Source organism: Lycorma delicatula, chromosome 1 (genome assembly GCF_047948215.1).
Source record: "Lycorma delicatula isolate Av1 chromosome 1, ASM4794821v1, whole genome shotgun sequence".
NCBI classification, from domain to species: domain Eukaryota; kingdom Metazoa; phylum Arthropoda; class Insecta; order Hemiptera; family Fulgoridae; genus Lycorma; species Lycorma delicatula.
The window spans coordinates 164906993-164922066 of NC_134455.1; the positions used below are offsets into that span (position 1 = coordinate 164906993).

The 15074-nt window shown below is 27.8% G+C and overlaps 2 protein-coding genes across 5 annotated transcripts in view; one reads left to right on the forward strand and one right to left on the reverse strand.

Annotated features, from left to right (window-relative positions):
- Positions 1–2383, forward strand: part of LOC142325223 (apolipoprotein D-like) — a 47702-nt gene extending 45319 nt beyond the window's left edge. The window contains exon 7 of the mRNA XM_075366707.1: positions 2079–2383. The gene's annotated coding sequence lies outside the window, so the exon portion shown is untranslated. The remainder of the gene's footprint in view (positions 1–2078) is intronic.
- The window catches only part of LOC142325208 (organic cation transporter 1-like), a 132257-nt gene continuing 119133 nt past the window's right edge, over positions 1951–15074 (reverse strand). For all 4 annotated transcript variants that reach the window (XM_075366675.1, XM_075366665.1, XM_075366684.1 and 1 more), the window contains 4 exons: positions 13835–13966; positions 10182–10363; positions 8339–8511; positions 1951–4195 (listed from right to left, as the gene is read on the reverse strand). In XM_075366675.1, the coding sequence (XP_075222790.1) occupies positions 4072–4195; positions 8339–8511; positions 10182–10363; positions 13835–13966 (611 nt within the window). In that variant the 3' untranslated portion in view covers positions 1951–4071. The remainder of the gene's footprint in view (positions 4196–8338; positions 8512–10181; positions 10364–13834; positions 13967–15074) is intronic.

The window sequence follows — 15074 nt, forward strand, 5'->3', positions numbered from 1 at the left end:
AAACACTTTTAAAGCAATGGATATTAGCAGTTTTGCAAAAATTTGGAAAACCTACAATACAGCTTATTACGAATTACCTTAATTTTTATTACAGAATAAAATTTTCTTGCAGCAATATATCAGTCATATATTTTCTTACTCATTTTTGGTTTCTGTGAAAATAACATCAGAAAATCTCAGGACTTATTTTCACTCCTTGGATTGTTAATTCACATTTACATTTTTCCTTCAATTCCTGTACTGCTTCCTCTTTGATAAAGTTTAAAAGCTGATTAAGTTTAAAAAATTAACTCATCTCTGTATATTTAACTCAGAACTTTCTCAAAATTTTAAATATTTCATCCCATTGTACATTATCAAATGCTTTGTTGAGATCTAAAAATCCCACCTAAATCTGGGATTAAGTCTTCTAGAATTAATTTGAGCACCAGATTGGTTTCTCTTTATACCAGAGCTCTTTCAATGCCTATGAACTGATCCTTCATCAAATACACCTTTTATAGGGCACACATTCTATTGACCTTAAACAATCCTAATAAGAACATTCAATCTATGACCCAATTGCATTAATGGTGCAATAACTCTCACATTTTATTTAGTATGGTAACAAGTCTCTTTAATCTGAGGTTATTTTCTACAGTATCATTCTTTTGGAATTGTTGGGTGATTATTTTGGTGTACACTTATTCATAATGATACATTATTTACTTACCCGCCTTGCTTATGAATTCTGTGAATGTGTAATTCTTTAAATTAGTTATATTTCTGATTTGATAATAATCTAAAACTGGATCACCACCAATTCCATCGCTATTCCTAAACATAGACTGGTTTTCTTAAACCTGATTTTAAGTTTTATGGCCCAAAATTTTATTTTTTGACAATGACTAGTGATAAAAATTCTGGAATTTTTAAGTGTAGCAACAATGTAATATTAATGCAATCTAATATCATTAATATCAACTAATCACTATTATCAAATAATGACTACTACAGACAGTTTCAGTTCTCAATTTTTCTAAAGTCATTAAATTCTTCTTTTGTTACTTTTATATCTGATTTTGAAATTTCTGTACATTACCTCTTTTAAAATCAGAAACTTACCATCATTTTCATCTGGATTATTAGTTTTCAATAACTGTAATATCATTACTTATAAATAATTACTTTCTTCAATTATAACTTATTATACTTTATTAAATATTACCTGCATATGAAATGCCTAAATACTGAGAAAATTTAATCAACTTACTGGATGTGGTGGAGCAGGATTAGAAATTACATCATTATTTTAAACTTTTATTACTACTAAATCTTGCACTTTATTCAACAATATTGAAAATAAATAATCATTTAATTAACAATATAGATGGACAATTTCTTCTTAAAAATTCTACATTTCCTGTATAAAAAATACAGAAGGTCCTTTTTATGTAAGTATGACTAGTTTGTGAAAATATTTAGTTAGTGAAACTACCTTAAGAATGCTTTGTAGATAATGTTAATAACTTAAATTTTTTTTTTAAGAGGTTGTACTAATAGGATGTAATAGTAATATTAATTGTGTAAACTTTCTAAGTTTACACTTCTTACAAACTTCTATATTTAAAAACATTATCCAAATAAATACCAACTTGAATAGTATTATAATATTACTTTAATGACTACACACAATCAAAGATATTTAATTACAATAAAGAAAAAACTAATTTAAACATCATAAAGGATAAAAACTCATTACATCAAAATAGTTCAAAAGTAAAAGCACATTCATATTTATAGCTTAACAGTACCTCAAGATTTGGAAACTTTTTCCCCTCCAACCACCTATATCTAATAACATCCCGTTACAACTTTTTTTTTTTTAATAAAAATCTGTCAACACAGTAGATCACTGCTAATGCTCAACAATTCAATACCAGAGTGAAATATCACCACTGTTCATGCATCTTATTATTTTTTTTTTAAATTAAATTTAAATTAAGTGGTATTAGATTGTATTCTTTTACTCTTCTTATTCCTTTTGAAGACTAGCACTCGCTACACATATTTTATATTATTTTTTATTTTTGTTTTAGGTGAATATTCTGTGTGAAAGGTTGATAGATTGAAATCTAGATCAATTCCTCAGTTCAGCCTTCACTACAGTAGTCTGCAAATTAATGCGAACACAGGAAATTTTTTTGTTTATTCTATGTTGTGGCTACACTGCTTGACCACAGTCATTCTTTAAGTTGGTTGTGCAATGTGAGGTTATTGTTCTTTGCTTATTTAGCAATTTTCATGTTAGTGTTTTGTGAAAGTTTTTTCATTTTTTATTACAAAATCACATTTTTGTTTTTGTGTCTTTAATATATTACAATGGACATAAATTCAAGAAGCATTCGAAAATTGTTTTTCTTTCTGACCATACCAGTATGACAACAAATAGTTTCTCAGTCTGATGTTGGACTAGGGACAGTGAAAACTATTTAAATAAAATTTTTGCAGCTGAACAGAAAGCTTGTGTAGTTAAAATACAGCTTTTAACACCAGCAATGTGCAAAAAAGTGTCTTTTGTGGGCCAAAACACATGCCAACTGGACCAAGGAAGACTGAAAAAATGTTGTTTTCCAAAGAGTCACCTTTTCATGTTCAGGGGCAAAGGGTTCCTTTTTCATTATAAACATGTGTTTCCCACATGTTAAAAAAGCACCAGACGAAAATACATCACTGGCTCATACCCAATGATCAGTTAAACATCCACAGAAAAAAGATTTTTGTGATTGTTTCATATTTGAAGGCTCTTGGTCATTACTTCCAGTAGATGGTATGTTGAAAATTGATAGATATAACAATATTCTAAAGGAAAGGGCTGTGACAACTTCAAAACAAATTCCCACAATGCAACTGAGTATTTCACAAGTTTGGCATCATGCCATACTGCCAAAGAGTAAAAAAATTTTTGAAGAATGAAAAAGTGCTCCCATGGCCAGGCAACTCCCCAAACTAAAACCCAATTCAAAATCTTTGAGACATAGTAAAAAAACAATTAAAAAATGAATTGTATCAGAAAAATTGACCTCATTAAATATTGGTATGATTCCATGATGAAATTAAAAAAAATGTGCAATACATTTGTTGAATTAATGCCAAATCGTGTGAATGAAATGATTAAGAATAAAGTAGGACATGTTAATTACTAGTTATTCACAAATTGTATAGGTATGATTTTTTTCTAACTAAAGTTACTTTGTATTAAATAATATCTGTATTCAGATTAATTTGCACGCTACTGTATTTGTTCGATTCTATTAACAAATCTTAGAAGATATTTTCCATGCTTGCTGAACTTGACCACTCGCTCATATACCCAAACTCTATAAAAAGAGATTCAACTGTCAAAATACAACCGAAGCATATGCTGAAAATACCGTATCATATGAAATGTTACAATAGAAAAATTTCATCCAGTTATCTTGATTGGTTTGCATCAATGAAAATTATAATAGAAAAAAAGCAATATCTGAGATCATGTAATAATAGTTGCATCTAATGTGAATTAGAACTGTATTAGTCAAAGAAAAATCATAGATGAGCACTATATTGAGGCAGTATTATAAAAAATGACAAATACTTAACCCACCAGATTAGTAAATGCTTATAACTTAATCTAAGTAATTACTGAAATATATGTTTAACCTTTATAAAAGGAGGATTCAGTTCCACAGATAACAGGAGGACTCAGTACTTCAGATAAAGCCACTCTACACACATTCGATTCATTATTAACATGAACTACTAAACATTCATAATTGAAAATATAATTAAAATTTTTAAAGATATTAACAACATTGATTTTTTTAAACTTATTTTTAAGAAATACTGAGAACAGAAAAAAATTCAGATATAAATATTTCAAATCTAGTAAATTAAACACTAAGCACATGGGGCTTTACTTATTTATGTATGTGCTAAACATTGAAAACATATGCTTCATTAAATAATTAAATATTTCTTTAAATATCACAGTTAAGTGAAAATATTTTTATTATCCGGTATTTAAATGTTTATAAACATTCAGGAGTGTGTTCAAGAATTTGAAGTTATATCAGAATTCACTTGACGTCCTGCAGAAGGGCAAAGTTCTTCCAATTCAGTTCCATTACAGAGCTCCATTTCTTTAGTATTTCTTGATTCTGATTTCTTTCTGTTTCTTAATAAAAAAGAAAAGAAACCATAGATTAATAATGCAAAATAAAATTATATAAAATTAAATTTTTATTGTCATAATTGTTCAGATTATGCAAAATAATTTGAAATAGAGTATAAGATTTTTATGGCCTATAAAAATGCAGTAAAGTTCAATAATTGTTTGTGTGGACCAACTGGTTATGTATTTTATTATACAGAACGTTCGGAAAGTCAGTGTGCAGTGTGCTTTAGAATGTAGTGTATTCTGTTCTTTCAGCATTAGGTCGGTTGCCTTGTGGATTTGTTGTGCGTTGCTCAGTAATAAATCAAGATGTCAGTTTTTGAGTTGTGATTGAACATGCTTCATTTCATTTTGTGCTGTTTCATTTATGGGAATTATAGTTGCAAAAGACATAATGATTCTTTCAGTAGAGAAAGGCATTTTTCTCTCTGAGCATGTCTTTTGTGAAGGTGAAGTATACAAAATTAGTGAAGCATAAGTTATCTGATTTACCAATACTGCTGTATTCAATGCCGCTATTCATCAATGCAATGCAGTTTGAATTCTTATCAAAAAATTTCAGGTAAGAGGTTCTGTTGAAGATGTTGATCGAAGTGGAAAACCACCTAAACTAAATGAACAGAAGTTGCTTTATATTTTGGATGCTAAGGCCAAAAGTCCATCCAAGTCAATGCATAAGTTAGCACAGCAGAAGATATCTGACTTGCTATCGCACATAAAGCTGTAAGAAAAGAACTGAAACCTTCCTCTACATAGTAATGTATGTTCAAGAACTGAAACCTACAGATCATGCCAAAAGAAATTATTGTCAATGCTTTAAATGTTTTATTGGCCAAAATTCCGTAGATATTCTTGACATTATGTTTTTCCACAGATGAAGCATGGTTTCATCTGGAAGGATATATTAATTCATAAAATTCATGAGTGTGGTGAACAACTAACACCCATGAATTATACGAAAGCGAAATTACACAAAGCGAAAACTGGAGTCTGGGTCAATGTGAGTAGAACACGCATTGTGGATCCAATCTTTTTTGAAAATATAGTTAATGATGAAAGTTATTGTACTGTTTTAACAAACTTCATTAATCAATTAACAGAAGTGGAAATCGACCACAGTTGGTTCCAAACAAGATGGCGCTACAGTACATACATCTAACAGGTCAATGACTTTTTTATGAAATGTCTTTGGTGAACAAATCATTTTGAGGGGAATTTGACCTGCAACAATCATCCAATCCAACTCTCCCAGACCATTTTCTATGGGAGACAGTAAAACAAGCAGTGTATCAAAACAGGCTTCACACAATTAACGAACTAGAGACCGCAATAACACACACAAGACATTCCAATAAATCAGTTGGTTAAAGTGTTTGAAAAAAAATTAAAACTTGTGCAGTGTTGTTCTGATGTCAGAGGAAGTCACTTTCAACACCTTTAATAAACTTTTCCAGTTATTGAAATATCTGTTTTTATAAAATAATGAAATAAAAGTACAAATAAATAATTAACAATGTTTCATCATTACACTTCCATAATTTCAAGCCACAGTAACTTTGCAAGTGCTTTGTGTGTGTATATATACAAATTTTTGGAAGTGTTTTTTTCAATTGTTACCATCTAAAATAAGTGACAAATACTGTAAATGTTAACTCATTTACTGGAGATTTTTATTTACAGAAAAATCTATTTTAACAAGTTCAAGGTGAAGTTATATCATTAGAATGAATTTTGCATTACTTTTATTGGTTTTTTTTTTTAATAAAAATTACATGTATAAAATATTTTAAATCTATACTAATAAATATTATTCAGATTTACCCAAAATAATACATTATATAGATCATGTCACGAATGGACCAATGTGTACTTGCTTCAAAAATGTAATAAATAGTCCCCCAGCACTTTACCTGGAAGGGTCAAGGAAAATCATAGGAAATTCTTAATCAGAGAAGGATCACAAATTAGAAAATTAAGAAATAAAAAAGGGATGGTTTAATTCCATATTAATTCAAAAAGATAATTACATCAAATAATAACAATGTAAATATGTGAATATAATAAATAAAATATAAATTCAGAATAAGATGATTTTAATGGAGTCAACAGTAACTGAAAAATATTTCAATAAGTATGCAAAAACAACAATAAGAATTTTTTTTGCAAAAAAGAATTCTTTTTAATTTAACTTTTAATGAATTTGTCATATTTTCAATGATTAGGTAAGTTACAACAAAACTACAGTAAGTCTATCAGAGAATAATGTACTATGATGTAATATGAAGATAATTTTCATGTTTGGTTGATGGAAGTTGGACACTGTTACTTTTTAAGGAATAAACAACTACTTTCACAAAGGTAGTAACAGGTTTATAATACAAACTCAGAAAAGTTAACTTCAAAAGTTGAATTCACTAAATATCAGTCCATTTTTTCATCCTAAAAATGGTTTTGAAGGAGCCAAGAAATAATACTGTATTTCTGAGAGAAATATGTGTAGACATAAAAAACAAGCAAAGATAAAAACAAGCTGACCACTTTATTACACTGATTCAAAGTAAAACAGTATGGTTTGACCTCTATAAAAATTAAATCGATTGATTTTTGTTTAATAATTTTTCACCTGATAGATGAGCAAAGATTTTGCAGTATAGGGAATATAGGTATTTACTTGTATATTACCCATGTTAGTGGTATATAACAAGTTATTAGTGGTATATCTCCCTGAGAAACATAATTTGTATCCAAATATAGTTGGATTCAACCACTGAATAATTTTTTATACTGCTAATACATTATTTTCTAATCTGTTACCTTCTGATGTGAGGTAAAGTAGCATCATTAACAAAGTTCTTCATGATATTTACAGAACTAAAGTGAATGCTTTATTGAGGTTGGAAAAAATAAAAATATATGCTATATCTTTATAAAAATAACAATCTATGATATTCAATCATTTTTAAATACATAAAAATAGATATTTCAGTATAAAATGTTGTAATAAAACCATGCTATATGTTGTTTATATATTATATTTGAAAAATAATTTTGCATAAATTTTTAAAATAATCTATTAACTAGACCATCATTAATGTTATAACTAATAAACTCCTTCTTATACTGTAAAGGGGAAAAATAATGGAGGTTAAATTTAACTGGGAATTAGTCTGTTTGTGAAAACTAAATTTGTAAGAAGAAAAATATGGTCACACCTGTTACCTTTTTAAAACAGAAGGAGGAATTTCATCAAAATCAATAGGAACTGATGGAATTTAATCGAGTGATGATGAAGAATCTAAAGGAGTTTTGGTGGATGATATTTTCTGTTTTTTTCTTAAAAGGTTGATTTTTTATTTGGTCATATGATAATATACATTAATTTTTCCTTCTTTTATTTTTTTCTATAGTTTATGTCTGAAGTAAAAATGTTAATTTCTTGCATCAACTAGACAAAAAATTTGAATAAAAAAAAATTATTCAAAATTAGTTAACAACCTGCTTTAAAATCAGATATGGAAATTAATTATGCAAGAGATATTCTGTGGCTTCTTTGTTAAGAGTTACAGATGGTATCACTGTTAATATCAATCATCTAAAGTAAGAAACCAGTTGAATAATATTAGATCTATTCTTTGTCTAAGATTTAATTCATTGCTTTTGTCAAATTTAGTTGATTTGTAAATTGCATACTATCAATTAAACGTGCTGTGATAATTTATTTTATACAAATATATAAAATATGCATGCTGTTTTATTTTTCACTAGCATCAAAGCACATTATTTATCTTGTTTGGTTTGTTTATTTTGAATATTTTTTCTAATATTTATTAATAATATTTTTTCTAGAATATTAATTTATTTATGACTTAATGATTTCTATTATTCTCATACTATTTTTGAAGTTGGTAGGGGAGTGTGAATGCTTGATATGTTCCATTACTTAAATTTTTATTTTTATTTTTATTGCAATCAATGTTAAATTTTTATTTAAGTGCTCCAAATACTTTTAATTAAAAGAACTTTAGCTTAATTTAATAATAATCTATTGTATTTTTGCATTCTTAATTTAATAATTACTACTAATTTAATTAGTTCTCGTGAATCACCAATAAAGAAGAGAATAAATGTTAACAATGCACATACTTGTTTTGCATTATTTTGCTGAGGAGAGGTATATCAGCTTTCATTGCTTCTCCATCTTCTAAGGTTTGTGGCAAAGAAATTCTGAGAGTTTCTGGTAAAAATAATGACATGATTCCACCAGATAATGACAAAAATCCCATTACAACAAGTGGATAGACTTTGTTGTATTCTCCCTGTAATATTAAAATAAAATTATGCATCATCATCATCATCATCTTTATACTCATTCAATAAAGCACTATACTGCACTGTAATTACTAGTTAAGACAAATTACAATAAATTTTTAGCTTCGACAAATAATTTTTTTTATAAGTTTATAAATTTTTTTTAGCGAAAAGAAAAAATTAATTTTAGTAATTTCATGAGTTTAACTATGGTAATTTTACATTTTTAATAGAACTGTTTTTACTTATCAAATAGTAAGAAATTTATGTTATTGAAGGTTTGAACAGTTTTTAAATTATGAAATAAGCTTCTTGAATTTGAGTAACTTTATTACACAATCTACTCTTGCATGAAAACTGACAGAAATAATTTTCCACTTAAGGTTTTGATAGCCCCTTTGATGAATTTGTACTAATACATATATGCAAAATTCTGTTTATGCAAAGATTAAGTGTAAGATATTGATAACATAGTTCTGAATTTATGTATTACTGATTTGTAATACAAATCTTTTCTTTCGATGATGAACACAAAATACAGAAAAAATTGTTTCAAATTCAAAAAATTTCTCCTTATATTTTTAAAAGATGGAAACTGCACATTGTAATACCCTCACATGATTACTTTTATGATTTATTAATAGTGTGCATACTTGAACATCTGTTACTACAGATGTTCATATATATTGAAATGGAAAAGGGTTTTTATCGTCATTTAGATTTTTTCTGTGCCTATGGGCATGATTAAATTCATTTATGCATAGTACAAGGTTCTTTTTAAACAAATATTTCCAACATAAGATTTCAAGCACCTTTTCATTTTCTTCTCCTAAAAAAATTTGTTACGGGATGGACTATATTAACAAGTCATTAATATGAAACTGATGGTAATTACTTTTAAAGAACAAGGATAAAGGAAATTCTTATTAGCAGACTGTTCTTATCAAAACATATTCATATTTATCTTGCATAATCAAGCAGGCTTCTACATTGCTGCAATGTATTTATTGTAAAATTTAAGGTTGTTTCATGCAAATATAACTTAATGTAACTGCCTTTTATCAATGAAATCCAAAAACAAGAATGTACTAATTAAACTTAATAATTAACATTAAATTAAAAATATTAATATTATAAATATTGATATAAAATAATTGTATGTTAAGATGTGTGTGGGGGTGTGCGCGCGCGTGTGTGTTTGCGCGCGCTCGCACGCAGGCAACACAATTTTATAGTAAATACTATGGAATGTATTATTATTTTTATTACACATCTATTTTTGTTTTTAAATGTATTGTTATGCTAATAAATCAGTATACTGCTCTTTGGTGCAAAATCACGGTTCACCAGGAATTTAAAACAGAATGTTAAAGATAAGACTGTTACTTGTTTGGCAAACAGAAAACACTTACTGAAATTAATTTAGCTTTTGTCAAATAGTCTAAAAATTATTTTTTATAAGTAGGATGAGGAAAAAAATTTGTCTTAAGGTAATATTATAGTTTTACTAAGGTACAACCTTTACTGAGGTATTTAAGTTGTATAGTTCATTTTTTATTTTTTTTCAGTTGAATTACACTTATGTCAGTTGTCTGCATTGCCTATACATAATATTTCTATCTCTGTTTATGAAAGTTATTAATCTACAACCACCATAATATACAATTTCTTAGCTTACCAGTCTAATGATGTAAGGAAATCCTAAAAGCCCAACACCAGCAATGAAGCCTGCAATTCCCATTGCTTGGCTGCGTATCACAGTCGGTAAGAGTTCTCCAACAAAAACATAAAATACTCCAAACGATGCAGCATTTCCAAATTTCCCAATCATGGCCAACAACAATGTTAACCAAGTGTTATCTGTAAAGAATATTAATTTAAAGTATCTTATGAAAAAGTGTTACTTTAACTTCTTTTCTGTTAACAATTCAGTTTGTTTTATATCATTAACATAATAAATTTTTATGGTAAATTTTAAATCACTTTTCTAAAACTGAGTTCTTTAGAACCCTGAGGTCCCTCTCTGTTCTTTTGATATTCTATCCTAAAGGAATAGATATTTATAGAGAACAAGGGCAACATAAAACGTTTAATCTTGGCATTTTTAAATTAGTATTTAACCAAGGTATTTCAACATTCACTATAATTACATGAAGAAAAATTACATGTACAAGAATGTGTTTCAGAGATAAAAATAACCAGAACCAGTTTATTAAGAAATCTAATACCACATTATATAACATAATGAAAATATGAGAGTCTATCAACAATTAAAGACTGTAAAAAAATTATTTATCCATTAACAATGAAACTTAACATTACTTTTTAACATAATCCCCAGCTATGGGAAAGTTCTCCTTCTGCAAGCTTTCTTAATTCAATAATAATGAATTGTCCACCTTTGTGTCTGAGCCATTCTTGTACTGTATTCATGTTCTGCTTAATGTTACCAAACGTAGTGCCACATGAAATCTCTTAAGAGAGGAACCAAAAATAAATTCTAATGGTATGAGATTAGAACTTCTGAACCTTTGAATAGCTATCCCTGACTTTTAAGCAGTATGTGGATGGAGGTTATCACGCAGAATTAACTTTTTGAGAGAGAACCAGCACATTCCCTTTCATCATGAGTTATTATGCGATGTAAAAAAAGTATTATCTTTCCTTAAAACTGACGTATAAGTTCCTTCTAAATATGAGTATTTTTGTGTTTTTTAGTCAACAATCCCAGAACCCACCTCGTAACACATTGGATTTTAGCAATTTCCCAAATTGTTACGTGTCTGGTCACACAAATAAGATCATATATGCAAATTTTCAAAGCATAAATTGAAACTTCCACTGGTCTTCCACTATGAAGAAAATCGGTGTGACTTTTTCTGCCTGATGTAAACAGTTTTCAATCCACTTACAAAAATTTTATTTCTTAATATACTCTATACTGGATTGTTTTAACATCTGCTAATGAATTTTGGTTGGTTTTACACCTTCAGAAAATAAAATCTTAACACAGCTCATATTTTAAGCAATGGCTCATATGTTTTAAGCAGAGCTAGTTTTGAAATAAACGAAAGAGTTTTTTTTAATAATGGAAATTTTTTTCTAACAGCTGATATTTTCTATGTGAGGAGTACCAATTTAAATGTCAAATAATTTCATTTATCTATTAAATAGTTTTCCATTACAGCCATTTGTCTCTGTAATTATTGAACGGGTCGTTCAATAACCCTTGTGTTCAATAGACCCTTGTGTTCAAGGGTCTTGAACACAAACATAATATTTAATTGGGTAATTTTGACTTTTTTTAAGATTATAAATTACCATTTTTGAATTAAAATAATAAAATAACAAAATTACAATTACAGTTATAAATAATTATAAAAACATACAATTACATTATAATGTACTGTTATTACTATAATTTGTGAAGATAAATTTCAAATTATTATTTATAATTAATATATAAATAAAATAATGAGATATAACTTTTTTAAAAACAGCACTACTCCTCTCCTGCTTATGGAATAATTTGTTAATTGTTAAGGTTTAGGTTTAAAAACAAGACTCCACTTCATTTACACTCATACATATCATCCTCATTCATCCTCTGTAGCAATACCTGAACGGTAATTTCCGGAGGCTAAACATGAAAAAGAAAAGGTTTAAAAAGAACGGTCAAGAATGAAAAGTCTTAAAATATTATTTTCTACAAAAAATTCTTCTAAGAAAATAGAGTGCCATTTAAAACATGTATGTTTGCCCTAGACTGGAAAAATGGGTGGGTTATTAGAAATGTGATTATAATTATTTAATATTAGAATATAAAATAAGCTAAGATAAACATTAATTTTTTTTTTCAAATTAAAGAGAAAAAATTAAACAAATGAAATAGAAATACTAAAATTTGTAATTTCTGATGAAGTGCTGAGTAGAACATTTTCACATTCAAATGTGCCACAACATAGCCAACACATCTCCAAGGAGTTGAGATTGTGGCATACACAGAAATGTTCAGTTTATGTTGTTTCTAATGAGATTTGAATCCCCAAATTTGGTTCAGAAAACACAATCATATTTTCAATGAAGAGCACTATCACTGATGAAAGAACTGAAAAAATAAAAAAGTTGCCTCTATTGTACCACAAAATCTGTCCATAAACAGATTTGATCTGTTGAAAACAGATCAAGTTCAACCGTGAACTTGGACTGAGAAAACTATCTATTCATGAGGGTGTTTAAAGTCTCCTATGACATACTTCATCTCACAGGACAGAAAATACAGTTATTGCATGTATTTTATCTATGTGATGTCTATGTGTATTATATCTATGTTGTATATTATATCTATGTAAAATCTAAGAAAGGTCCATTTGAATTTGCTATTGTTATTTTAAATGAGTTTGATAACAAATTTTTTAGACAGAATTAACAGTGGCAAAGCTATTTTTCTTGACATGCTCAGATATAATGCTTGGATTTGGTACAAAGAAAACCAACATGAATTTGCTTGAGAACACTTCATTGAATATAAAGATTGGTTTGCTCATGGGTAAGGCTGAGTAATCAGACTAATTCACTTTGTGGTACAAATGTACATCTTTAAGTTACTTAGTAATTGAAATGTGCATATTTTCCCACACAGAAGATGATTATGCTATCTTTCAGTAGGACAATATTTTCATATTAACAAAATGCAGAGTCTGCGATTTCCCCAATGAGACATTTCCCAGTGATGGATCGAAAGGATGGAATTAATTGTCTCTACAGTCCTGTGACTTTCTGATCTTACTCTTCTAGACTTTTACTTCTGGGAGTTTTGTGAAGCAAAATGTGTACACTATACTCATCAATCATATTTACCATTGAAACTATGGCTCCCAGAAGTAATTGCAGCTGTCAGTCCTAATATTTTCAGGTCATTGATGTGTACAAAGTAACTCACAAATCTCATATTTACCCCCTCAGACCATAAGGCAAAATTTAAAACTTTTTCTCTTTAATTTTGTACTAACATCTTTTGTGCATTCAAAATTGGGGTAATTTGTGACTTTTTTTGTGACTTAATGGAGCCCTCATTCTGATTAGACTAAAAGTAAAAGTAGTAAAAGAATGATAATGGTGAAATGAATATTGTGCTACAAATGCATATTTAATTTTAAAACTAAGTATAAAGGCAATATATAATTTTAATTATTTTTTTGACTTACAAGTAACTTTTAAATTCAATGACTTGTTTGTTCTTAAAATGTAATGGATAAAATAACGCATGAATGAGTTATTTAACTATACACATTTTTACTTAATGATTGTAATAATGAGATTAAAACATACTTCCAGATATAAACAGGCTAGAGACACATGATAATCCACCAAAAAACATCATAATGCACAGAACAGGTCGACGGCCCCAGTGATCCATCAAATACCATGTTATTAAATGGCTAGGAACCTCAATTAGACCTCCTGAAAGGAAACAAATAAAAATAATTAGATTTAAGTTATGAAATTAGTGGAAATAATCATTGTTTATTTGCATAATTTTAAAGTGCAGGATCTATCATTGAAAGTAATTGTAAAACCAGAAGAATTAATGATTAGTGGAGAATTCTGTTAGTTACTAGTAAAGAAGTTACCACCAATATTTTTATTTTTGCAACCATACCACACAAAAACAGCATTTATAAGCTTATATTTATATAAACATTTTCTTTACTTTCACCAATTTCCCATATTTTGAAAATATTTCTATTTATAATATTTGTACATTCTGTCCATTTTAAAACTTTACCGTTTCATTTTTATTATTATTCATCTATTAGTATTTTATATTATATACGTATATTGGATAAAAGGTTTCTTTTAATTTACTGTTTCATTTTTATTATTATTCATTTATTAATATTTTATATTATATACGTATATTGGATAAAAGGTTTCTTTTAATTTATTTGTCTGGTAAAGTGAATATGTACACAAACTTAATAACAATAACAAAGAATTAACGAGAGTAAAGTAAAAATGAAAACTTTAATGAACAATTTATAGCAACATGTACATATTACTAATTATTTTTCCAATAAAGTGAATTGTCTTTTCCGGAGTACTTTAAATTATTCTAATTTTATAAACAAAAGGTATTGTTTTATTATTTATGAGTAAGGATTCTCTACCAATTCATTCAGTTGCAAAAAACAATATTTTTTTATCATACAGCTGAACATACATTTTAATGAGGGTTTTGATACAGGCCTAATATCACAGAATTTAAAAAATCATGTTAAATTTTCTCTTTTTTTTAAAATTACTTCAGCTTATTTCAGTAATTATTTTTTTTTAACTACCAAAATCATTAAGGTAGAGCTTTTAAATCAGCTAAACGTAAAAACAAATCCGGAAATGTAAAATACAAATCTGGACAAATGTAAGTTTCTCCTAGTCAAATTTCTAATCTTTAAAATTATGGTATTTATATAACTGACAAAATAAAGAAATCATCTGTTCATCCATTACATAAATAACTTCTTTCTTGTTTTCAATTCACTGATATAAAGCTCCAATTGAAGTTTAAGTC